This window comes from Bos javanicus, chromosome 15 (genome assembly GCF_032452875.1).
Source record: "Bos javanicus breed banteng chromosome 15, ARS-OSU_banteng_1.0, whole genome shotgun sequence".
In the NCBI taxonomy this organism is placed as follows: domain Eukaryota; kingdom Metazoa; phylum Chordata; class Mammalia; order Artiodactyla; family Bovidae; genus Bos; species Bos javanicus.
In genome coordinates this window covers 30,356,754-30,383,921 of record NC_083882.1, presented here as the reverse complement: position 1 = coordinate 30,383,921, position 27,168 = coordinate 30,356,754, and the positions used below count along the sequence as shown (strand labels likewise).

At 52.9% G+C, this 27,168-nt stretch overlaps 1 protein-coding gene across 1 annotated transcript in view; it reads left to right on the top strand.

The window, feature by feature from the left end:
- The first annotated feature begins 17,178 nt into the window (after positions 1 to 17,178).
- Positions 17,179 to 27,168, top strand: part of NECTIN1 (nectin cell adhesion molecule 1) — a 72,474-nt gene continuing 62,484 nt past the window's right edge. The window contains exon 1 of the mRNA XM_061440597.1: positions 17,179 to 18,048. Coding sequence (XP_061296581.1) covers positions 17,970 to 18,048 — 79 coding nt within the window. The 5' untranslated portion in view covers positions 17,179 to 17,969. The remainder of the gene's footprint in view (positions 18,049 to 27,168) is intronic.

The window sequence follows — 27,168 nt, the reverse complement described above, 5'->3', positions numbered from 1 at the left end:
AGGACAGATGGCAGAGCCGAAACAGCAGGAAAGCTCCTGAGAGCAGCGCCTGGGGAAGCCTTCTTGCACTAATTAGAGGAGAAGTGATAACCTCATCCCAAACTCTGTCTAGACATAAAATTGAACATAAAACTCTCTGAACCGTGTACCACCTAACCCTTGGCTGGTGTGCAACGTGAATATAGCTCTTCCCCAGTTATTCTCTGTCTACAACCTCATCTATCCTAGGCTACTTCACTGTCTGGATGTCCCTGAATGTCTGTTTAGGCTAGTACATCTGTCTTAGCATGGGAACTCCCAAATGAATTTCTTGCTTCTGGAGAACTCCTATACACATACAAGGTCTCAGAAGATGACTTTTTATTTAGACCAAGGTGAAGGCAGTGGTGATAGAGGAGGAAAGGAGGAAGGGGGTTGGCAGAAGAAGAGAAAGAAAAGGATGAAGAGCAGTCCCTAATGCATTAGTTCCTTGTCCTGGGATTCCAGTTGCCTGTCATATGACTGAGCTGTGCTTCAGGGAAATGGTGGTGAGGATACACACCCCTGTGTGTGCACAGTGCACTCTCTCTCTTGCTCTCTCTCATTCCCTGGGTGCTGCCTGCAGTATAACGTGGTGATTAACCTCAGCTGGAGCCAGACTTCCTGGTTCTGAATCCTGGCTTTGCCACTACCTGGCTATGAAATTTCAGGCAGAGGACTTAACTTTCCTGTGTCTCAGTTTCTTCCTCGGTAAAATGGGCTAACGACAAACATGACCTCAAAGAATTTTCTGAAGATTATAAGGGTGAATTTATGGGCAACGCTTAATGCAGTGCCTGATTGATAGCAGGTATGCAGTAAACATTGACTGTAACATATATATTGGGGTGCTGTTTCTTGACACCTTGTCTTGGCCCTGTTTTCCTACAGTGTTAGGTGGGCAGGGGTGGGAGGAGGAGATTGTCCAGGCTGCCTAGAACAATTCCCAACTCAGTATTCCAATTGTCTAAGCAGAGATGGACTTCCTTAAGAAGTAGTGAGCTCCCTGTCACCAGGAACAATCAAGTGGAATCCAGATGAACATTTGGCATGGATGTGGCAGAAGTAGGGTGGGGGTGGAGGGGTCTCTTCCAAAGTCCCTTCCAAGCTCAAAAGACTATGAATATAAGAATAAATGTGCATCTCCTGGCACCCACATGGGCACAGCCTTGCATACAAATGAGGGCATACATTCAAGGGTGCACTCTCCACACTGACTTTGGGGACCAGAAAGAAGTATCTTACACCAGGCAAGCCAGCGTCCCCAGCCAGCCCCTCCCCTAGCACCTGACCTACTCCTGTGTACACACAGCAGCCAGGTGGCAGGCAGGACCTTTCAGGGAGGCGCTGAGTGGGATTTCAACAAACCTGTTTCCTACCACTCCCAGTTGTCTTTTTACAGGCACCCACTGCCAACCTCCCCGCCCCTACAGCAGGCCAGCTCCAAGGGAGCGCGTGGGAGCAGGTGGCCAGGCGTGGGACAAGGTAACTGGGTGTTGATTTTACCTCTGATGTAGGTGGACTGATTGGGAAGCTAGGGCAGTCCTGGGAACTCTGGCCTCTAAAGCACCAGGGTGTATAGAATTTGGATGCTGCAAGAGGTAGTTCAGTTCAGCTCAGTCGCTCAGTCACGTCCAACTCTTTGGAACCCCGTGGACTGCAGCACGCCAGGCCTCCCTGTCCACCACCAACTCCCGGAGTTTACTCAAACTCATGTCCACTGAGTCGGTGATGCCGTCCAACCATCTCATCCTCTGTTGTCCCCTTCTCCTCCCACTTTCAATCTTTCTCAGCATCAGGGTCTTTTCCAATGAGTCGACTCTTTGCATGAGGTGGCCAAAGTATTGGAGTTTCTGCTTTAGCATCAGTCCTTCCAATGAACACCCAGGACTGATCTCCTTTAGGATGGACTGGTTGGATCTCCTTGCAGTCCAAGGGACTCTCAACAGTTTTCTCCAACACCACAAAATTTGGATGCTACAAGAGGTAAGGACTTCCCTATGGCAGAAGGAATGAAGAGAGAATTTGTAGGAGGGTCAGATTAGAACTGGAAAAGACCCTGATGCTAGGAAAGATTGAGGGCAGGAGGAGAAGGGGGCAACAGAGGATGAAATGGTTGGATGGCATCAGTGAGTTTGAGCAAACTCCAGGAGACAGTAAAGGAGAGGGAAGCTGGTGTGCTGCAGTCCATGGGTCGCAAAGAGTCAGACACGACTGAGTGACTAAACAACAACAGATTAGCAACCCCCCTTCCAGCCAAACCTATTCTTACCCCTGCCTTGTTCTGACTAGCACCCCACCTCACACAGTCCCCCAACACTTCCCCTGGGTGCTGTGTGCCATCCATTAGCCATTCTGTGCAGAGGGCCAAGTGCAGATAAATCAGAGCAGCAGCACATTCAAACCTTCCTATCAGCCCAGGATGCACTGCTGTATATTATTTGTCTGCAGCAGCTGCAACAGTTCTTCCTTCCTAACAATCCTGGCTTCGCCTGGTATTAAAAAGGGCCCCTAAGTGCCAGGAACAGTTTGCTAGGAGAGGAGACCACACACTGGGGGGAATGAGGAACTGGGTCAGCCTGGGATGAACCTTTTGCTCCTGCCCTGGTCCTAAGGTAGATGCAAAAATTAGGTGGGGGAAGGGAGGGAGGAGAAGGCAGAACAGGAGGGGGACAAGGAGCCTCCCAAGGATGCAGAGAGCTTTCCCTGAGGACCAGTGCACCAGTCTCCACTCTCCAGGAGGCGGAGTGGATGTGTGTTTGCACGTGTGTGTGTGTGTCTGCTGCACATCCCTTCCACCTTCCCTGCCACAACCCAGCTACTCTTCCCAATCAACGGCCTCTTTGTGGCTGAGAAGGTATGGGTAGGGTGTGGGTGGGGGGAAGCCACATTATATGCGCCTGGGAGCACACGACCCCAGCTTGCTACCCTCGGGTCCAGGGCTCCCAAGAAGGGTCTCCATACCTCTGGACTTACAAGATAAGGCAGTCAGGGGCAGTGGCTGGAGTTTCCCTGTCTTCCGGAGGCAGTCGTCTGTCCCACAGTCCCGGGAAGACGAGCTCTCCCTGGGCCCACGCCCGCTAGGTGGCGCTGGGCAGTCGTGCTCCTCCCATCCCCCCAGGCCACCCCAGCAACTTTGAAAGCCCCAGGACGCCTGGAGGTGAGCAGGGGTGGCTGGTGCATCAAGGTGGGGCAGGGAGAGAGGAGCCCCATTCCCTCTCTCATTTATTCATGTCCAAGGAATTTATAAGGCCTCAGTCCTCAGGAACTGAGGATGCCCTTCTGTCTCTTTTAAATTGAAGCATAGCTGATTTACAATATGGTGCTAGTTTCAGGTATACAAACAAGTGATTTAGTCATACACATATATATGTCGGAGAAGGCAATGGCACCCCACTCTAGTACTTTTGCCTGGAAAATCCCATGGACGGAGGAGCCTGGTAGGCTGCAGTCCATGGGGTCGCTAGAGTCAGACACGACTGAGCGACTTCACTTTCACTTTTCACTTTCATGCATTGGAGAAGGAAATGGCAACCCACTCCAGTGTTCTTGCCTGGAGAATCCCAGGGACGGGGAAGCCTGGTGGGCTGCCGTCTATGGAGTCGCACAGAGTCAGACACGACTGAAGCAACTTAGCAGCAGCAGCAGCATATATACGTCTGCCTGCTCAGTGGCTCAGTCATGTCTGACTCTCTGTGACCCCCTGGCCTGTAGCCTACCAGGCTCCTCTGTCCATGGGGTTTCCCAGGCAAGAATACTGGAGTGGGTTGCCATTTCCTACTGCAGGGGACTTTCCTGACCCAGGGATCAAACTCAAGTCTCTTGGGCCTTGGCAGGCAGGTTCTCTACCACTGCACCACCTGGGAAGATTCTTTACCACTGCACCAATCTGAATATACTTCAGATTCTTTTCGTTTATAGGTTATTACAAGGTACTGAATATAGTTCCCTGTGCTACACAGTAAGTCCTTGTTTATCTGGCTTATACACTAGTATACAATAGTATGTATCTGTTAACCCCAGCTCCAAATGTATCCCTCCCCACCCTTTCCCTTTTGGTAACTGTAAGTTTGTCCTTACCTCTGTGAGTGAGTTTCTGTTTTGTAAATAAGTTTCCATTGTGTCATTTTTTTTTTTTTTAGATTCCGCATACAAGTGATATTTGTGATATGTGATATTTGTCTTTGATTTATTTCAGACTTAGTATGATAATCTTTAGGTCCATCCATGTTACTGAAAATAATATAATTTCACCATTTTATGACTGAATAATATTCCATTGTATGTGTGCATATATACATATATATATATATATATTTCCACATCTTTGTCCATCATCTTTCGATGGTGCATGTCCTGCTCTTGAAGTTCTAAATGCCCCACTCCTCCAGAAGCCCACAACTTCAGAGAGACAACAGATCCAGGAAATGTGAATCCGAGGTAATCTGTGCCAAAGGCCAAACGGAAGTACAGCCTGTAATCTGAGTTCAGAAACAGCTGTGGGAGGAGACAGAACAGAGCTCTGGCAGGGGTTATCTTGACCATTCTGCTCTGGGCCAATCAGATGGGTGAGAGTCATCCATCCCTTCCAGGGCCAAGCACGGCACTAGACCCTGAGCATCTGACTGTGACCGGGTAACACAGTGCCTGTCCTCAGAAAGTGTGCAGATGTGTGAGGGAAAGAAACTCCAGGCAGATAAGCACACTAATAAGTAACTGCCATACATGGTCAGGTGTGTGCTCCCAGGTGGCACTAGTGGTAAAGAACTTGCCTGCCAATGCAGGAGATGTAAGAGATGCTGGTTTGATCCCTGAGTTGGAAAGATCTCCTGCAGAAGCTCAGGGCAACCCACTCCAGTACTCTTGCCTGGAGAAGCCCCATGGACAGAGGAGCCTGGCGGGCTACAGTCCACAGGATCGCACAGAGTCAGACACAACTGAAGTGACTTGGCACGCACACACCTGTACAAGTGTATAGAGACTTAGGGGGGAAGATTACACTCTTACCCTGGGATGCCTGCTCCAGTCCCAACCAGGGTTGGAAGCAGAAAGTTTACATTATAAAGAACATAAGGCCACTCCCTCTTAGCAGACAGAGGAAGCAGTTGCCTAACATCCAAAGCACAATCAAGGCTAGGGTGACGGTTTTCCTCTGGGTAAACTGGGAGAAAAACCAGTGTTTACTGAGTGCTTAGTTCCAGGTACCAGCCTGGTTGATGGCTCCTCATTTAGTCTTCACTTCACTCTGTGCAGTGGATGTTAAGCCCACTTTACAGAAAAAGAGGCTGAGGCTCAGGAAGGTTAAGGAACTGGCCCAATTTGCCAAGAGCCAGTCTGAGGAGCTAGGATTGAAATCCGTAGCTACCAGGGTCCTAATTCCAGTCTTCTGCTGTAACTCGCTGCCTCTGGGGCCATGTCTGGATGCCCAGCTGGGGGCCAACAAAAAGAGTACAGGGGAGGGGAGAGAGAGAGAAAGAAAGAAAAAGGAGCCTGGCAGGCTAGGACGTCACCAGATCAGGGCTCTTGTCACCACCTCCGGTTCACATAGCCAGCCCTTTCGCAGCATCCTGACCAAACCACCACCCGCTTAACATTCCGCTCAGTCTCCATTCCGTTCCGACTCCAAATGTTTATCAACACATGCTGTAATGTAATCAGCTCCTGGGAAAATACACACCAGGTAATGGATGCTGACAAGAGTGTCAAACAGATGTCCCCTCCCTGTCCCTCCCTCCCTCCCTCCCAGCCAGAGCCGGCACACCCAGGAGGCTGGGGAACGCCTCTTGTCACACTAACCCTCCAGCCCCGGCAAGGGAGGCCCTCCTTCCACAGTGGGGCACGGTGCCGGGGGCTCACACACCTCATCTCATCTCATCCTCATGGCAGCACCTTAAGGGTGGTCTTATGGTGCCCATTTTACAGATGCAAAAACTAAGGCAGGAACTAAGATGATGAGGCCAGAGTGAAGCAACAGCACCATCGGAAGCACAAGAAGGGAGAATCATTCTGTCTGTTCATTCACCAGGAGGCCACCTCCCCTGTGGAGCACGGGCCTTTGAAGAAAGCTGTCTCATCACTTTCAAAGTTCTTGGATCCGAGACCTCAGGGCCTGGCTTCCATGGACTTGACAGGCCAGGTGTCAGGCTGGTGGTTTGTTCTCCGTTTCTGTCCCAGCCAGGTTGGGGAGGATGCTGCACGGGTCCTAAAGGCTTAGGACAGGGCAAAAGAGACAGGCTTGGGCTGCAATGTGGCAGGAGAGAGGGGTCTGAGGGAGGCCAAGGTGGCTGCTTTGTCCTTTTCGTCTCCCTTTCTCCTAGAACCAGAGCTCAAGGACCCAAGGGCCAGCTCAGACAGAGGTGAGAGGAAGTGCGTGGAGCTGGGGACAGCCCCCCCACCCCACCCAGGACCTCTGGGCCCTCCGGGATCAGCTGTCCGTGGCTGGATAATCCTAAAGGAAATCAGCATTTGCTTTTCCCTCCAACACAGCCCTTACAGATGCTCCTTTCATCTGACAGGAGTTGTAAACGAGATTTTATGGGATTTCTAATGAAGACGGTTTCCCTTTATCAGCCTCCAATTCCCACTCCTCAGCATGGGTCATCTCCAGAAAGTGTTCCAACCAGGAATCCAGAATCTAGCACCAGGCCCCCTGCCCTGCCTCCAACCCCCCACCCTGAGTACTGCTTTCCACAGCCACAGCTAGAAGCTGTCAAACAGGCCTCAGAGGCCATGGGAAGCTCAGCTCGACGGAGAAGTCAGAGCTGGGTTCCAGGCTGCCTCCCAGATGGTGTATTTAACCTCTCTAGCTTCTGCTTCTTCAACCGTAAACCTGGGGTAATAATGCCTGTTCCACCCACATCCCTCATCAGGCCGCTGTGAGGATCATATGAGATTATAGCCCTGAAAGGCCTTTGAAAAATATAAAGCAATCACCCAGCCTGGTTTGGCTATTATTATTATTGCTGTTGTGATTGTGTGTAGGTGCAGCTGGGAAAGTCGATTATGGCAACTTGTGTGTCTCTGAGAGAGAGCTTGTTTGTGGGCACAGGGGTGTATGTACTGGGTTCGTGGAAAGATGGAGTTCTTGTGTCAGCATCTGCCTTTAAAGATGCCTACAGGCAAAGTATGTGGCTGTGAGTGTATCGATACATGGGCACTCATTCAAGTGTCTTAGTATAATATCACATCAAATGTAGCAATATAACAATCCTACGTGCCAGGCGTCTCGATGAACACTTGAGGTGGAGGTTGGGCCCATGTAGGTGTACAGGCATTGACGTGAGGCTGGGTATGCAGCAGCTGTGACATCTGCGTGTCAGTGCTGGGCGAGTGTCATGTAATGTGTACCTATTCATTTCATGCACATAGCAGGGAATCTCTCTGTGTGCTCGCCTGAGTTTCAGGGAATCTGAGTGTGTGTACACAAGTATGGGTGTGGACATACATGCTTATGGGTACACAGCCATGCTTGCACACCCAGATACACCTCCCTGTACCTGGGTCGATGGTGTTAACTGTGATTTACCACCTGGGCTGAGGGAGCCCCCCGCATGCCCTGAGCTCATTGTCATGCAGCCATCAAGCCCACACACCCATTGTGGTGACAGCAGTGTGTCTGGGAGGGGGCCACCACACTACTCTCTGGAGACCCGGTCTGTGCCAGGCAGGAGGGCCCCTGCCAGCGGAAGGTACAGATTGACTATACCATGCTTGAAGCCACAGCAGGACTCAGCAGATGGACCAGACTTGGGAGGGATGGAGGAGGAAGACAGCTGGGACTGTAGGCCCAGAAGACATGGCTGTAACAGGCCAGACCCAGTGCCTGGCCCAGAGCAACATCTTGCCATAGTAGGGGTGGGATGCTGAATGGGCTTCCCTGGTGGCTCAGACAGTAAAGACTCTGCCTGCAATGCAGTAGACCCCAGTTCGATTCCTGCGTCAGGAAGATCCCCTGGAGAAGGGATAGGCTACCCACTCCAATATTCTTGGGCTTCCCTGGTGGCTCAGAGAGTAAGAATCCTTCCGCTGCAGGAGACCTGGGTTCGATCCCTGGGTTGGGAAGATCCCCTGGAGGAGGGTATGTCAACCCACTCCAGTATTCTTGCCTGGAGAATCCCCATGGACAGAGGAGCCTAGTGGGCTACAGTCCATGGGGTTGCAAAGAGTCAGACATGGCCGTATGTCTAAGCACAGGTAAGTGGCCAGGTGTGAAACATCCTTGCTTTCTCTATTGCACCCACCATGGCTCCTCACTGACCTCAGGATTAAGTCCAAACTTCAGTGTTCAAGGCCCACACCAGCTGGGCACACACCTCCCAGCCTCACCCCGCCCCAGCCCTCCTCCCCTTGCACTGCACCCACCAGACTGAACTCTCAGTCCTTGGATGCACCCAGCCCCCTGGGCCATCTAACTGCCTTTCCTTCTGTCTGATTTCTCCAGGGTATCTCTGGCTAGCCTGTCCTCACCCCTCGGGGCTCAGCTCACCTCCACAGGAAAGCTTCCCTAACTCTTCCTGACCTCTTAGATTAGGGAAGGGTTCCCATTCACCAGACACTCCCCTGGGGGCCTAGATTTCCTTATCTTCCCACTTCCTAGTAGAGCCATTCTTTCGCATTAGACTTTGGCCCCAGCCTCAATGGGGTGTGAACATGTACGTGGCTTTATTCCAATGCCTAGCATGGTACCTGATCATAGGTGGTGCATAAATACTTAGTGAATGGATTATTGTTAAAAGCCTTTGAGAGAGAGTGCTTGCCTCAGCGCTCCATGTCTATACATCACAATGTGTATATAATGTGTGTATAAACATGCTCCTGGGCTTTCAGATCTCAAGGCCGGGGAGAATCATCCCTTCCCCTACGGCCTCCCCCATCCCACCCCACCAATCAGCATCATCACCATCATCCCCAGTTGGGTTGAAGATGGTAGAGTTTACAAAGTGCTTTTACAAAGGTCTTGGCAGTCATCAGCATCCTTTTACACACGACGAAACTGAGCACAGAGAGATTAAAGTGCCTCATTCACAGGGGACCAGCTCACTCTGGTTTGCCCAGATCTCTCCTAGTTTTAGCACTGACAGTGTCCTGGGGACCCCCTCAGTCGTACGTAGGCAGAACACAACAGCTGGTCACGCTTCTTGTCTAGGATGTAAACCTAGGGCTCCTGACTCCAAATCACATGACTGTTCCCTGACTGCCTCCTGAGGGTCCTTAGAATTCAATGGCCTGCCCTTTGGATGTCCCCTCCAAGCCACTTGGCACTGTCCTGGAGCACCTCTTCTCAGAAGCAGGTGCTCAAGGAGTGCAGGGCATTAATATTAACCTAAATCAAATACAATTGAGAGAGAGGCTTATTTCTGGAGGAAAAGCACTTTATGTAACATAGAAAAAATTAAATCTATTATTAAAATAACTTCATAATGATATTAAAGCAAATTTTTAGAATAAAAAAAACTTCACTAAAAAAGTTTTCATTTCTCCATATTGCCTTTGCATTTTTCTCTCTCTCGGTGTGGATTTTTTACAGAACTGAAAAGTGCAATCATCATGTTTGTTCCTTTCTTCACTTCACATTACAGAACTCGTGTTTAGATTTGCTTCCTTCTGAATCTTCCACGTCACTAACACCCATTAGCCTAGATCACAGGGAGTCTGGGCTCAGGGCTGCCTCCTTCCTGAAAAACCCCTTTCTCAGCAGGGCTTGCTAGCTCAGGGCCCCAGCTGGGCTTCTGCAGGTTGCCATGTAAACACCGTCTTTGTGCACGTGTGCTGTTTGCAGGGCAGAAGGACACAGCGTTCATCTGATCCTGAAAAGATCAGCACCCTTGAGAAGAACACTCAGACTCACATCCACTCCCAGGGCGAGTGTCCACCATGCACTTTCTCTGCAGGGCTTGGGCTGACCCAGGAACTCTGCTCCTCCCTCTGTTCCATTTCTTGGCTTCCATATGGCTCTCAAAAAAAAAACAAAAACAGGTTCCTCTCAATGAGTAGTCCCTCCTGATAATTATCCTGACCCCAGATCTAAAGGGGCCTAGAGAATACTATGAACAGAGGAGCCTGGCAGGCTACAGTCCATGGGGTCGCAAAAGTTGGACATGACTGAGCAACTGAGACTTTCTTTTTTCAGATCTAAAGGCACTGTCGAATGGGAAAAGACTGTGGGTGGGAGGTTGAGTGCCTTCTTCCTTTCCGTAAGTCTTTCTCCCTCTCACGTCTTTCTGTATCAGGAACGCTCCAGGCTGGAGTTCACCCATCCTCTTCCCGTCTCTTGGTCCATGCAGATCCTCACCGAAGCTCTCTTCTCAGCACCACAATTGAGTTTGAAGTATTCCCACCCCAAATCAGGAATGATCCTGCTGTCACATCCAGAATTCCTTAGGATTTTGGATGTGCTGATTCAGAGGAGCACTTGGATTTGCCTTCGGGAGTTCCATCTTTCTAGAGAATTGGGTGGTTCAAGAGGGAACTGGGGCCTTTCAGTCATCACTCAGAGCTCCAGCCCCAGAGCCACGGAGATCTTTGGGAAACCATGGCCCGAGAGGATAGCAGCCTGTTAGCCATCGAGGTACCACTTTGACACAGTAGATCATGGAATCCGGGGGCAGCTGCTTTCAGCTGATCTGTCGTCTTCTAGAGCAATGGCGGCCATGGCAATAGACAGGCTCTGCAGGGATCTCTGTAAGAATAACTATAATTAGATACTGCTAAGCACTGTGGGATACAGAGGCACCATCATAATCACCACAGCTACCAGGGTGATGATAACAGTAATTAAATGCTGTGGTTTTCCCAACCACCCCCCCCCTCCCCGGGAGCACTGCCTGGGGTGAGGCTGGCCTGTCAGGTTAGGGAAGGGGGCACCCATGCCAGAGGCTCCTCTCTGGAGCTGGCTGGGGCTTGAGCCACACACTTCCTCCATGAGATTCCTCCTCCTCCTCTGTCTCCCCCTGCCCTCAGCCTCAAATGACACCAGATTGGGGACCGCAGTCACAGGACAGGGGGACTCCCATTCAGCTTTTCACTGTAATGTAGGTTCATCTCGTCATCTCAACAGATTTCAGGGGGTTGGGGGATCTTGGGGACTTCTTAATGGGACTCCCCTCACATCAAAGTGAGCTTTATTAGCCAATTACTGAAAGATAGAGAGGGGCCTGGGAGATGGATAGGAGGGCAAGTCTTTACTGTATTGACTTTGGGCCTCTCCCAAGCCCCACAGCTGTTTCTCTGCAAGAGTCCATGGAAGCCAAGGGAGGGCGGTAGGGACAGTTTCCTGGGGAGGGCAACTTCCTCTTTTCTCTGTCTAGTCCTCACCCTCAGCCATTGAGAAGGTGGTAAAAGTGAGCCCGAGGGCCAGTTCTTTGAGGTGTTGTCATTCCAGGAGTCACTGAGTCTCAGAGTCAGGACAGAAGGTGGAATTCATCCAATCCCTCCCCACCCAGGGCAACAGTCCCATGCAGGGCACCCCTGATAAATGGACCTGGGGCTTCAGTCTGAGAAGGGATGGGGTGTTGGTTCCGTTGTTCCATTGATGGGGTTCCCTAAATAGTCTTCCTTAGACTGAGTTGAAATCTACTTCCCTGACTGCATGCGCCCACTGGCCATGATCCTTCTCAGTGAACGCACGCAGGATAGGCTGCTCCTTTCCCCTTCGGGGTTTTGGAAGCTTGCTAGTCACACCTCCCTTCCACCTCCTTCTCCTTTATGAGATCCGAGGCCACCTTCCAGCCTCTCTCTCTGGTGAACTCCAACTTCTACTTTACTGCCATGACCTTATTATTAACTTCCCTGCTTTCTACTCCCGAAACTTCCATCTTCACTGCTCTCTTAACCTTCCCTCCAGGGTCAGAGAAAGATGAGTCCTCTCCTTTGCAAGACTGACCCTCCTCCACCTTAGTCCCACCAGACATGCCTCTTGCGGGACCTGCCCACGGAAGCACACCTCCTTTTGCTTCTCACACATGTTTTGCCAATCCTCGCCATCCACTAGCTCTTTCCTCCTGCCTCAAGATGCTCAGGAACTTTTGATTTCCCATCACCAAGGAGGAAACGAGCCCCTCGGTCTCTGTAGTTCTAATCCTCTCCAAGCTTCTAATCCATTTCACTGATTCCATTCACCACCAAACTTGTCAAGAGCAGGGTGGACACAGCAGCCTCTGCTTTTTCACCTTCCACCCCCTTCTCCTCCCACTTTGATATGGGTTCTGCTCTACCCCCCACACCATTCTCCCAAAGGTCACCAGTCTTTTTGCCACTGTATCCAATGACCTCCTCTGATTCCCACCTGCTCTCTGCAGCGTCAGACGCTGTTGGCAACCTCCTCTGTTAAATTCTCTCCTCACTTGGCTTCCATGACAACCCTCTCTCCTTGCTTCCCTCCTCCCTCACTGACCAATCCTCATCTGTCTGTCCTACCCACATTATTGCCAGATTCATCTCCTGGAAGCACAGTTCCGACAGCTCTATGCAACACATAATATACAAGGTAATAATATGTCTAGGGTTCAAACTTTTAAAGCAGCAGAATCCATTAACAAGAAGCTTTCTCAGAAGCCTAATATTTAAAGAGCATGATAACAGTATGCTGGGACTTCCCTGGTGGTCCAGTGGTTAAGAATCTGCCTTCCAATGCAGGGGACATGAGTTCAATCCCTGGTCAAGGAACTAAGATCTCACGTGCTGTGTGGCAACTAAGCCTGAGTGTCACAACTAGAGAGAAGCTTGCAAGCTGCAACCAAATAAGCCTGCATGCCACAACTAAGACCCAATAATAAATAAATAAATGTCATGATGTACAGAAAGAAAGAATGAAATGAAACAGTATGCTCTTTAAACATGGTTCCTATTGAAGCAGGGAATGGAGATTCTGGGAAATTCTAGGGCTTTCAAACCACAGTTGGAAAGCCACTGAAAAAGTTAAATTCCTCAGTCTTCAGAGGAGAAAACAGGCTCAGAGAGGAGAAGTGATTGGTAGAAAGTGGCACAGGATGTTAGTCAATCAACACATTTTCACTTAGTGCCTACTGAGTGCCAGGAGCATTCTAGGTGCCAACAATAAAGCTGGGACAAGACCCAGGTAGTCCTGCCCTGGAGGGGCTGACAGCCCAGTGGGGTGTGAACCACGTATTATAAACTACTGAAGTGATCACAAGTATGCAAAGGAAACTGAGGGAGCATTTAGGAAGGGACTCGCCTGGTCTGAAGGGCAGAGTGAACCACGCTGGGGAAGGGGCACATGTAAACTGAGCCCTAAAGGACACATTAGCAGCTGGTCAAAAGAAGCGGAAGAGCCTTGGAGCAGATGGAGCAGCGCAGGTGAAGGCTGAGGAAGCTAGTCTGGTGGCCAGAATCTCAGCAAAGCCCAGCAGCTCTGACTCAACACCCTGGAGCAGCATGACAGTGTGTGAGAGTGCAGCCCCACCAGCCTCCCGGAGACTTGACACTAATCTCAGAGGCTGACTGGCCAAGGAAGTGTTTTCAGGCATTGGGGCCTAATAATCTGTATTAGAAGACAATTCGATGCTAAATGCAACATAGTATTGCACATTAGTGGAGGAACAAGACATCTGTAGTTGAGTTAATAGTATTATACCAATGCTTATGCCTTAGTTTTGACAAATGTACCACAGTTATGTAAAATGTTTATATTAGAGGAAGCTGGATGAAGGACATATGAGAGCTCTGTACCATTTTTGCAACTCTTCTGTAAATCCAAAACTATTTTAAAATAAAAAAGCCTTAAAAATATATATATCCCTCTGGCACCATGGCAGAGAGCAGCAAAACTGGATGTGGGGAGAGAGGTTATAGTAATAATGATGACTAACACTGAAACTGTCCTTCCTGTTCACTAGGCATTGTTCCAAGCACTTAATGTGTTTAACTCATTTAATCCTCCCAACTCCGTGAGGTAAGTACTTTATTTCCCTTTATTTTACACATGAGGAAGCTGAGAACAGACAGGTTAAGTCAGTGGCCCAAGGACACACGCTGCTGAGTGGCAGAGCTGGGGGTTTAAGGATTCAAATCCAGGCAGTCTAGCTCCAGAGTCCCATGTGTTTGACCATTACATTGTACCCCCTCCCCTCAGTGCGCACTGGCTATACTGCCCGGGGACACTGTAAGGATCAGGGAGAAACCATGAGCATGCAGACTAGGGTGATAACAATAGAAATGGAGCCCAGTCACTAGACTTAAGACAGATATTGGAGACACACTCAGCTTCTGCTTTTGAATTGGAATATGCTAGTTGGAGAGGGGCTTCCCACATGGCGCTAGTGGTAAAGAACCTGCCTGCCAATGTAGGAGATGTAAGAGACATGGGTTCGATCCCTGGGTCAGGAAGATCCCCTGGAAGAGGGCATGGCAACCCATTCCAGCGTTCTTGCCTGGAGAATCCCATGGACTGAGGAGCCTGGTGGGCTACAGTCCATGGGGTCGCAAAGAGCTGGACACAGAGTAAAGTGACTTAGCACGCACACACACCCACACTCACAGTTGGAGAAAAGGGAAGAAGCAAGAATGACTCCTGGGCTTCCTTCCAGCTAAACAATAAGGAACAGAAACTTGGTCCTGCGTTTCTTCCCACCACTGAGGGAAGCACTCCAGACCTTTCACAGTCTGTGTGTAGGGACAACCTACCTGTCACTTTATCTTATCATCTTCAAAATACAAAGCAAACTGGACCACCTGCTGCTCCCAAACAGGCCCCGACCTCCCCCACCTCCATGTTCTTGTACAAGCTGTTTCCTCCAGCAAAATTCTCTCCTCCATCTCCCTGGGTCCAAATCTGATCCACCCTTCAGGGCCACCTCCTCCAGGAAGCCTTCCGTGCTCTCCACAATGAGAAGCATTCAGACTCTCCTCTGGATGCTGACATTTTTTTCCTTTGGTTCTCTTTGGCAGCATGCAACCTCCATCCTATAATATAGTTATTTGGGTAGGGACTTGGCTCTTGCTCACTTTGGTATCCTCACTTCACAGTATAGTAGAAGCTCAAAAAGATATCTCTTCAGTGAATCACCTATCTGAGTAAACAAGCTCTATCTTATTTCCCTTCACCCCTTCCTGGCTCCATTTTCTATCTACTGAAACCTACCACACACACACACACACACACGCACTGCTGTTGGTGCTTTGACTATTTCATATTGGTGCTTTGACTGTTTCAGGGACTGGTTTAATCCACCTCCATCTTCTCCACCCAACCCATCCCTAGGCACCCATTCCAACATCCAGACACACTCTCTCTGGAAGCCCATTTAAGCGCAGGAGAAAAAAAAAAAAAAGCCTCACCCAAGAATGGAGAGATGGAAGAAAACAAGCAGGAAACTAGTGGGCATTGGTCCATCTGGAATTGCCCCTTTAACGTACGGGGTCCAGCTCCTATAACGTGGTCCTGTCCTGGAGGAGCTGACAGTCCAACGGTGAGTGAATCAAGTATTCAGAGGCAGAGTCTGAAAACATTGCAATGAACTCAATCCAGCCCTGTTCCTCAAAGTACTTAGGGCCAGACTGGACTACAACAAGCCAAGTTGATAAGACATTCCTCAGCTAAAACCCTCCTGGTGCCTACCCAGGGTTCACTGCAGGTCTCTCCTTTCCCCAAGTTTGGTCTCAGGCTACAGCTTAATGCCCCTCTCCTCCAGCACATGGCTCTGTCTGATAAATGACTCACTCAGTCCCTGTGTCCCTTCCACAGAGAAGCCTTCCCTGATCCCCACCCCAGGCTGAACAGGGCACTTTCTCTGAGACCCATTAAATCATGTGTGCACATCTCTGGGACACACCGCACACATTAAAAGCTTGTTTATAACATCTGCTTCTGTCTGTATCGCCTCTCTGTCCCCTAACTAGATTGAGTGCTCTTAGGGCAATGACCAAGTCTCTGTATCCCCAAGCCTAATGTGATGTTTGGTACAAGAAAGCCCAATTACATTTGTTCAGTGTAAAAGATGTATTGAGGAGTGTGAATGCTCAGAGGAGCGCTTTAGTCTGCGGACTTCAGCAAGAAACCCAGAGACAGTCCAGGGCCAGATTCCAAACAGCCGGAAAGTGGTGCCCTTATTGCCCATCCTCCTGCCCCTCCTACTCCCAGGAACTAGAATTTACATTTTATCAGGATTGGTCCACTTCCCCTCTGCTTCTGCCTGCTGGGCAAAGGGCAGCAATGGGCAAAGGGAGCATTGTCTGGTCAGGCATCTGGGAAGAAATTTCTTCTCCTTAGTGGGACACTGTCTCCTCCGGGGGTGAGGATGGGGTCCAGAGGGAAGGAGCAGAGGGCAGGCATTGGGCTGCCGAGGACGGGAGGGTTCAGCCGCCTTGGCTGGAAGCCAACCGCACCCGGATGTGGTGGGTGGCCAACGGGATCTGGCGGAGAGTCCCTGCTTCTCGTGTACACTAACTGGATGGGTCCCTTTCTCGGGTACCCTGCAAATCGGTCAAAACAGAGGTTCCCCCCCGCCCCAAGTGGGTACAGGTCGATTTCTTGCTCTATTTAGCGAGGGGAGAGGGTCTCAGTGTTTGGAAAAGGAACTGCTGAAGGGAGAGCGGGTTAGAAAAGATCAGAATCCTCAGGGGCCCCATCTCACCCCGCGAATGCGCCCACCACCGACTCCCGGAAGGTCCCCGCATAGCTGCCTCCCCGTAGAGTGTTCACATGATGCAGAGGCGTGAGAGCTCTGGTTACTGAGTTCGACTCCGAGGCCTGCCACTTTTCTGCTTGTGCCCCTAGGGAAATCGCCCTAGCCTTCCCCGGGCCTTTGTTTCCTCATCTGTAAAACGGGGCCAGGGCTGGAGGAGAGGGCCTGGAGAAGCCCTATTCAGCTCGGACACTGCGGGATCCCGGATTCTCCATACTGCACGCCAGCTCCTCCACAGCCTCCCTCCCCACCACCCCCTTCTCCGCGCACTCCGCCCACCCACCCCGTCTTAACTCCGCCCCCACCGAGCGGCTTCTCCCCCGACGTCGGCCGCTAGGGGTCACTGCCTCCCTTTGTCAGCGACTGAGAAGGGCGGCTAGCCCTCCGGCCCTCTCCCCGGCGGAAAGGCGACCGGGGGGCATCTCCCGAGCCAGTGGGCCTGAGCGCGACCCCCACGGCCCTCGCCGGGGATCCCGCCTCTGCCCTGGGCGGAGGGTGTACGGGGCGGGGCGGGGCGGAGGCCGGGGCCGGGCGCCGGCCGCGCGTGGGCAGCCAGGAGGGGGTTAATGCTAACCCCTCCCCCTCGGGCTGACATCACGGGGAGAGCGGCTGAGAGGCTGGAGCTCGGCGAGTGAGAGAAAGAGAGGGAGAGGAGCGAGCGCGGCTCGACTCGGCGCCCGGGCAGCTCCACATTGTTGCGGATCGCCGGGACGCGGCAGAGCGAGCGGCCGCGGCGCGGCGGGGGACGCGGCGCCCCCCGATCGCTCGCCTGGCGCTTAGCCGCGCCGCCCGATCGCCCCGGCTTGCCGAGTCGCGCGCCCAGCCGCCTGGGCCCCGAGCCCACCGCGCCGCCCGCCCGCCGCCCTCGCTCGTCCCGCCGCCCTCAGAGGACGGCCGGCCATGGACGCCTGCAAGTTGGAGCCGAGCGGGAGGGTGTGAGCGCGCCGGGGGCCGGGAGCCCGCGCCGGGCAGCCGGGCGCGCCGGGGGTGGGTCCCTCTCCCCTGCCCGGCTCTGCGTGGAAGAAGAGGGCGGGGACCGGCACCGGGAGAAGAGCGGAGGAGGAGAAGGGGCATGACTCGTGCAACTTGCGGCGGGCATCTGCCGAGCCTCTGAGCCGGCGGCGGCCCGGGGCCCGGATTGCGGCCGCGCCGATCCCACCCAGCCCTCCCCGCCCCGGCCGACGGCTGAGGCTGACCTGGATCCTCCGAGCGCCCGCCGGCCGGCAGAGATCGCCTTCGTCTTCCGGGCTGCTTTCTGGAGCGCGAGGAGCGCTCTCCTCGCGGCTCCTCTCGCTGGACCCCCGGCCCCCGATGGCTCGGATGGGGCTTGCGGGCGCCGCTGGACGCTGGTGGGGACTCGCTCTCGGCTTGACCGCCTTCTTCCTCCCAGGTAAGCGCGTTCCGCCCCCTGCCTCCCCACCCCCCAAGCCCCCATCCAATGTCTCCCCAGGGCTGGGAGCTGGATGGCGGGCACGTCTGGGTTGTAGGGAGTGAAAGGAGCCAGAAAAGTTGGGTCACGGCTTAGGTAAGGGGGGTGCGGGTGGTTCGGCGGAGAGAGAGGCTGAGGAGCCCAACAGCCTGCCCTGCGGGAAAGCAATCGGATGCACGTTTCTGTGTAGCAAGAAAGCACTTTCTCCGCGCAGTTTTTCACGCAAAAAATAATAATATGTAATAGCGTTCTATTTATTTAATAACCAGCTCTCAGCTCGGGAAGCAGTTTGGAAACACTGAATGTTACATAAATGCAAAATAATCACCGTAATCACCGTCTCGGGGTAGGAGACAACAGCCCCAGGGGGAGGGCGTCAGTCTCGGAGCTGGTGGGCTGTGGGCTTGGCGGATGGAAGTGGGGCTTCGGATTTTTTTCCTCCAGCCCTTTCGCCAAGAGATTTCGGGCGCTCCGGCCCCCTCCCGCCCCACGTCGCCCCCCTACCCGCGCGGGGAGCAGGCTCCTGCGGCAGAGGCGGCTTCTCGCTCACCTGCGGTTCTTTTCCGGGAGGGTGAGGCCCGGCGGCGCGCTATCGCAATCTCCCCGCCTAGCGCGGAGCTAGGCTTTGCCTTGGAACTCCGGTCCCAGTTTGGGGGGCTCTCCCGCAGGAGGCGCCGCGGGCTTCGTGCCAGCCAGGTGGCTGCGTGACCCACTTTCCCGAGGATGCTCGCGTGTCCTTCCTTGAGATGCTGGCGGCCGAGGGGTTAACCCGACGCCCGACCCCCGGGGTGGCCCCCGGTGGCCCCTCTGACGGATGGGGTAGGGGCGGAGGCTGGGACCGGTCCGGGTGTATTGTGCTGGGGAATGAACTGGAAAATGCGTTTAGGAGGCAAATCCGACCGAGTCCCCGCGGCTGGATTTAACCCTTTGTGTCCCTGGGGAAGCTGCCCGGCTCCCACAGTGGCTGGGGACACCGGCGCGGGTGGGGCGGAGATTGGGGGAGTTCCTCCAGCCTTCGTGGAAGAAACCTGAGACGACCTCCCGCCCTAGCTAGGTGGGGGTGGGGGGGAGGAGTTGGGGAGGGCGGGGTAGGGTGGGGGCTCGGTTGAAGCACGTGGCCCTGGCCTTAGGTGGTAAAAGAAGGTGTGAGAGTGCAGAGACCAGCTCTGCGTGGGGCAAGAATGTTGGGTCTGGACTCCGCTCGCTGCTAGCGGAGGAGATATGGAGGAGATATGTTCGATGCCGCAGACACAAACGGCAGTTTGTTGCCTAGACGTGGGGCTGGGGTGCGCTCCTGGAAGGCGGGAGCCTGGCCTCATTCACTTCTATACCCCGTCTGCCGCCAGCTCCCGGCCAGGGCTCAGCAAATGTCTCGGAATGGCCCATGGCTCCAAAGTGGTTTGTGAAAGGCGCACCAGGGTGCCCCAGCCCTGCAGCCTGCAGGTGCTGCCCTGCTAGGTCGGTGGGGGTAAATTCCAGGGCACACAGGTGTCACTGCCCATTTCAAAGGTGCATGATTGAGTCCCTCGCAGCAAGGGTGGTTCCGGTGAGAATGAAAGGTCTTCATCTTACACTGGACCTCCTGGGAAACCAACGGGAGATGCTGGAAGCTCGGGTTCTAACATTTGTCTGACCACCGGGGTTCTGGAACCCTTCAATTCCATATTGCCCACACTCAGAACCCAGCAAAAGGCCAACTTTCCTGGGGCCTGACTAGTCCAGCATACTAGGGGTTAATCTAATCCTGGGTCAGACAAAGAGCAGGAAGATTTGGGGAGGGGGAGTGAACTCACCCCCTTCCTTTTGTCACTCTCTCTCCCAGCTTTGTGATGCTGTCCCTGTAGTTAATTCCATCTTTGGAGGGGTGGAGGCCTGCGCTGCTCCATCCCACTTGGGGAGTGGGGGCAGGGAGGTGATCCTCTTACCTGGTTCAAGTGTAGACACCGGCACCCCCAACCAAAACTCCAGATTGAGGGAGTGGGATGCAGATAAGGAATCACAGCTCAGATGGGCACTTCATAAGCATTCCTTGGTTGATCCTAATTGTCATGGCTGGGTAGCATCAGCGGGGCAGCCAGAGTTCCCTGACCAGCCAGCCTCCTCTACCTGGTGCCCACGCCCCTGGTGCCTCTGTGAAAAGACAGGTGGATGTGGTGGTGCCCACATGACACTTGGACAGAGGCTGGGGGAAGTCACCCTCCAAAACCCATCTACCGTCACCCTCAGGCAATCTCCTTCTCCCTGGGGACCTGCCAGCCTGATTCTCTTTTCTGGGTTCCTCTGGGCTGTGGCAAGGAGTATAGAGGGATGAGGAGAGGAGCCTGATGAGATGGGAGAGGGGACCTCCCACCCCGGGGGTGTGTGTGGTGGCTCCCTGACTTCAAAACACTCCGAATCTGGCTCTTAGTGTGTAAACACAGAAGTGTGTTTTCAACAACACAGACTTTACCAGGCAGGGTGGTGAAGCCCCATCAGCCTCTGAGATGAGTCTGGGGTTTCTGCCTGATCACTCAGAGGAGAGAGCCAGTGGGACCCGGGAGCTGCATCCGAGAGGAATAGGGGGAGCCCAGGAGAGGAGGCAGAGAATCTGCCTTAGAAGCAGGTGTGCTGAGCTGGTGTCCCACCTACACCACACCCTCCCTAATTGGCTTCCCCAAACCTTTTGTCTGGGAAGAGAACACACACCCCAGGTGTCGTGCACACCCTTGGAAGACCTGTCAGGCCACAGCAGCACCCTCTTCTCTGCAGCCTATGCAGAACTCGCTGTCATGATGGTTTTCTTTGAAACCCAGGGAGTCAGAACTGTTGAGTTATCTTCCTGTCTCCCCATCACTCACAGACAGTGGTGTGTCCAGGCTTGCTGGGCAGGACATTATGGCAAAACTGATTCCGCTGGCTTGGGGTTTGCAAGTGAGTATAAGCAAGAATCCCAGTGCCCATGTCAGAGAAGTATCTCCGAATCAGATTCAAGGCCAAATAGTCAAGGCTGGAAGGGAGGAGGAGGAGATATTTCAGTGCCTGGGCCCAGCACCTGGGGCTGAGTGGTCTAGAAGGTGTTTCTGAGCCTGACTCTCTGTGTTTATGGGACAGGCAGCCCCTGGTTGCCTGATGCTGGCCGAAACTATGATGTCCATTCCCTTCTCGGCCGTTCAATTTTGCACAATGAATCCACCTCGTTGGCCTGATCCGGGACCCAGTTGTATGCTGCCAGGATGGTCTCGGGCCAGAACCCTAGTGCTGACGACTGAGCAAGTGGGCCAGGCTGGGGAGGGTGGGGGACCGGGGGGCAGCCCCAGTTGCTGTGCCTCTGGTAACTGCCATTGTTTAGCAGCTGACTAATGTTCATTGTTCAGCACAAACAGAAAATACCCAAGGGAGGTGTAAATTTACCTTCAATTTTCCTGATTGTATCTTTCCTTGTTAACCTGGTAAATCAAATGGCTCCTACCTGCTGTGGGGACAGAAAGGGTATCTATATATATTTACCTGTTTTGCTGATTTTTTTTTTTTTTTTTTAACTTTGAATGTCAGCCTGTGGGCCAGGCTAGAAGGAGTAATAGCCAGCTCTGGGACTTAGGCTATAACGTTTCTGATAATTTGCTTACGGCCTCACCATCAGTATAGAGTGGGTGCACACACATGTGTGCAAGACTGTGTGCTTGTGTTGACCATCTACAATTCACTGTGCACATACAGAGCCACGGGGAGTAGGACAAGGAAGTGTGTGCACTGGGATTGTGGGTCACCGTGGGACAGGGGCATAAATATACATCAAATGCATCATCACCTGCAATTGATTTCTTATGGCTTCTGACTGGGATTTTGTGAGAGGCCTGTGTTTATATCAGAGTGTCAGTGAGGGTAACTTTGGAGGAGACCTAGGATTTGCCCTTAGCCAGCTCCTTCTAAGACTGAGCTACCACATCCTTTGGGGGTAAGAAGCCTGGACACCCCTTTCTTTTTCTGCTCTTCCCTTGACCTCAGGCTGGGCCTCTGCATCCTCAGAGGAAGATGCTCACCTGGAGAGATTTTCCTCTGCTTCTCAGGATTCCCGGGCAGCCAGGAGGGGCCGCAGGAATTAGGTTTTCAGCTACTACTTTGGCGTCTCTGCTTTCTGCATGAATACTTGAGGAAAAGGGTCATCTGGGGAAAGGTGATGTACTCTGGGCATTTAAAAAGGAGCTCTGAGTCCTAGGCTCTGAAAAACCCTGTAGAACCATATGTGTGGCCAGTTCAGCAGCATACATGTGCCTGGAGCACCCCAGTTCACAGAGCAGAAAGCAGTAGCCCCCTTGTTGGAAAGGCAAGTGGGAATGAAGGGCAAGCATTGGGGAAGAGGGCAGTCCTGGGAGCCCAGGTCCCCATGCCCAAGTCAGGCTGGCAAGTGTTTCTGCCCTGTGGTGTCCGCCCCTCTCCATAGAGACCACGTCTGTAGAGCCAGCAGCAGATGTGCTGGCTGGGGCTGGAGGTAACTTAAGATCTGAGCAGGGATCACCTTGCACAGGGAAAGCCCTGAGCTGGAGATAACACTCCTTAGCCCAGTTAACCCTTTAAGCTCTGGATTCTCCTGTGCTGTTTGGAACTGGAAAATAGGGAGAGGGGAAAGATGGGTGAAAACACATCAGACCTAGTATCTGAACCCTGACAAGGAACGATTAACTCACTGCCACAGGAGAAACCTAAGGACACAGAGAAAGCCTTCCTGATCACAGACTGTATGTAGGCTGTTCAGGGCAATAGGTAATCCCAAGGGTTATCCTGAGGTGGGGGAGGGGCAGTAGGTATGTATTCTCAGAGGCTCATGAGATCTGTGCCTTTCACAGTCTTTTAGGGGCAGAGCAGCTGTGGTCCCAGGGCCCAGTTCAGAGGGAGCAGCAGATAGCTCAGTCCCTCTCCCCACAACCTGGAGATCACCCCATCTTGACTGCCCAGCAAAGTGAGACAGCAAAGCGAGACCAGCTGGACTGTTTTTGAATCCCAGCTCTACCAATTGCTAGCTGGGTGGGCCTGGTTAAATTGCTTTGTAGGCCTCAGTTTTCCCATCTGTAAAATGGGTTTCTGCTACTACGCTTTCAAAGGTTTGTGAAAATTAGAGCAACAGTAATGTATGAAAAGTGTTCAGTGCATTGCCCAGCTCGTGGTAAATGTGCAGTAGTGGCAGCTATTCCTGTGTTCTATGCCTTTCCTCTGAGTGGTCCTGGCTCCCTCTGTGTCTGCCAGCTGGGTACTGCCAACTGCACACTCTCCTGAGAAAGAGCCACTCATTTGCCTGCCCACTGCTGACCTCGCTTCCCCACCTGGAAATGATGGCAAGGGCTGCAGCAGCCGTGGGGGACTCAGGTGGCCTGGCTGGGTGCAGACACCTACCTGAGCCCAGCCTGGTCGTGCACTGCACGAGCAGCAGGTGCTGTGTGGCCTCTGTTCTGCAGCCTGTTGCCAAGGGCTCTCCCCAGCACCCGCCTCACTCCCTGGCTACAACCCAGCTGGGCACTGCAGCCCATCTGGAACACTGGCTGGGGTGGCAGCCTGAGGCTGGCATGGAGAACCCGGGACTCAGCCCCTGCAAACTTCTACGGGCCACAGGCCCCTCTCCCAGCAGTCCATGCACCAGCTCTTCAGGCAAGATGGTTAGCCGGAGAGGTAGAGATCCCTCCCGAGGTCATGCCCTTCTCACTGACAGAAAGTCCTTCAGTTTCTCCTGCTGCAGATTGAATGCTTTCACCAATAATAATAAAGATATTTGTGATACTCTTTTCAGCTCATAATTTCAGCTGATCCACTCAATAACCCCACGTAAAGGGTATCAGTAGTTCTCCCATTTTACAGGTGAGAAAAGTGAGGTGTAGATCTAGTACCTTGCTGCCCATCTCAGATTAGACGCCAGGTTTTCTGACTCCAAATCCAGTAGATGAGGAAAGATGAGATGGACTGGGATGGACAGATGCAGAAGAGGCTGAGCCAGATCATGATAGAATGTGTCCAGGGGGGTGGTCATTTGCTTTGCTGGCAACCACCAGCTTGTACTGTCCCCCACCTGGTGAAGCGAGGTATACATGGAGTTAGAGGTTAGAGGGCGGCCCTGCTGGAGCTTCCCACAGTTGACGTTGACACAAAGCACAAGATGCCCAATAACAGAACAGCTAGGGGAATGGGACAAAGGGAGCATATCCTTCCAAATGCTAGAGCATCACTCCCAGGATCTGACCCGAAACGTGGGCATGGCCCCAAGGTGTGAGCACAGAGCTCCAAGACACAGGCAGGCACACTGCCAGTGTGCTGGCAATGCTCAGAAAGCTTTGTGGACTTGACTGGAGCAGTGGAGGACAGGAGGGGCTGAGATTTGGTAGGCAGAGTTGAGTCCCTCTCCTGGGCTACCCCCACCCCTCTCTGGTCCATGCAGATCCCAGTTTCATTCCCAGTTTATGAGGAGTCTCATTACCTAGCCACAGACAATAAAACCCGCCCGGCCACTCTGGCCCGGATCTCATTAGAGGACATTAGTTCCGCTGGCTTGGTGGCCCCACTGGGACACAGCTGCAGGCGTGGCCCAGGCAGCAAAACAGGCCAGTGGCTGTGGGCACAGGAATGTCCCATTGGGAGTTGAGTTTGATCTATGGGCTTGAGTAGGATCCTCCCTCCCCACCGCCATCCGTGCATTCTTGGAATGCATGTTCCCCAAAGCTGGAAACATGGGGTCCCTCCTGCCCACTTGGACGCTCAGTTCTATCCCCCCTCCACTGTCCCCTCCCTTCAGGAGATAAGGACACAGCTCCTTCCAGAACGGGGCAGGGGAGTCCACCTTCTGAGAAACTCAGCAAAACACTGTCATTCCATGGAAGAGGGCCTTTGGGGACAGGGACAACAAGCCCACTCACAGCCACAGGTCTGGGGACACCCTGGAGAGACACGTCTGAATCGTAGCCCACCTTTCTGTCCGAAAAGTGGGGATAGAGACCTCGGGGCCCCATGTCAGAAGCATTTTTCATCCCCTATAGATGCAGTTTCACCATCTGGCGGCCTTGGGGTGGTGGAGGGTGGGAGGGGGAGCTTCCTGGTCCCACTCCTCTCCCCGAGGTAGATTAACTGGCCCACAATGGCTGTGATGGAGCCCTGGTTGCATCTTGGGGTTCTTCCCACCAAAGACAGGATTATTCCTTTCTTAGCAAATTCTGGTGCCTGTTGACAGCCAGCTTCTCTACCCTCCCCTCCCCTTCTGCTTTATCTCCCTTCCCACCTGCAGACCAGCCCTTCACCAAAACATCGCCAGGGCCCAGTGGATGTAGCCATGAAAAACAAGATGAGGGCAAAGAAAACCTTGCCCCGTCTTAGTGCCTCAGTCTTCTAGAGGAAAGAGAGTGCCAGGCCGGAGTAACTGGTTTTTAGTGCTCCATGCAGGGGTCACGCAGGCCAGCCCACACTTCATTCAGGTCAGGAGCCCCCGCCAAATGAGTCAGCAGAGATGGGAGCGCCGATCTGTTTGGGCAAATGTCGGCAAGTCAGCCCTGTTCTGGAGAAAAGGGGGCTGGAGACTTGTACCAGCCCCTGGTGGATGCTCCCCTGTAAGGCCCTTCAGCTTGTTTGGAATTTGAGCCCCAAGTGGGATTGGTCGGCTGCCCCCATGGGGTCCATTCTCTGGCCCCTGAGCAGCACCCCAGGTATCCCCTCCCTTAGTCCTGGTCTCTCTTGGGGAAATGCTCTCAGCTGCTGGGACAAAGCGAGTAGACAAGGTGCCTCAGAGCCAAGCCGGCCTTGCTGCAGCTTGATGAGGGTCCCACTGCAGGAGAGGCTGGAAGCAGTATCCTCACTCAGGGGACCGCTGCAGCAGCCCCTGGCTCACCTCTGTCCCCGACTCCTGACTCTCCAGCTCCAAACTGCCTGTACTGCCTCTTGGATGAATATACTTAATCCGTGCCTGAAAAGGAGGCTCACAAGCATAGAAGCATCTGATGGCTGCCCCCTCCCTGGCTCAGCTCCAGCCACCACTCCCAGCCAGCCACACAGCCTGTGCACTTTCCCACCTCAGTGCCTTTGCACGCGCCATCCCCCCACCCCTCCCCTAGTTCCCATATCCAAGAACTGAAGTTGAGAGTATTTCTATCATGAAGCCCCCCGCTGGAGATGACCTCTTTCACTCAGAGAACCACCCCCTTGTTGCAGCACCTCATCCATGCCACCCATGGCAATAGCCACTCTACATCTTGCTATTAGTTATTTGGGCCTGGGGTTTATCTTCATAAGACTGAGAGCTCCAAACGGACAGGGTCCATTGCTGAGAGGGCTTGGACTCCCCAGGGCATTGCACAGGGTGGGCCACTCTGTGGGCTGATTACACGGTAGGCGGATACTTCATTACATCGTCCAATGTTAGGTGGATACATCATTGTTTGGACAGTGATGATGGTAACAACAGCAAACTGTTATCAAGACTTTTTAGACACTCAGACACTATTACGAACATCTTACCGGTAATAACTTATTCAATCTCCATAACAATACTTACTTCTTGTGGAGGATTATTCTCCTCATTTTTAACATACGAACAAATGAGGCCCGAGCGGAGGTTAGGTAACTGGCCTCTGGTCGCAAAGCTATTTAGTGGCAGAGCCAGGATTTGGATCTGGGAAATCAGGCCCAGTGTCCATGATCCTTACTAAGCCTGGGGTAACATAGGACCTTGCTTCCAGAATGCCTATCACCCCTATGTAGCATCGTAGAGCCTACCCACCTGCTCCCTTTGATGATGCAGGAATGACCTGGGGCCTTCCTGGAGCGTTGGGGGCTTATTAATGCTCATCATCAGAAATTTTCAGCGGTTGTTACTACTTTACCTCCTGGATCCCCTGTAAGTACTAGAAGTGCAGTTGTTACACTCCTGGTGCATCCTGCCAGTCACTGTTGTGTCTTGGGAGTGCTAACGTGCCTCTGCTGGAGGGAGATGTCTTGACATTATTGCTCTTTCATCCCCTGAGCCTTTGAGCATCACTGATGCCATCTGAGGGCCTCCCACCATGTTTCCCTGTGAGACCAGAGGAAGGTATAATAGCGCCCCTTGGAGAATCTGCCTGGAATTGCCCCCAGCAG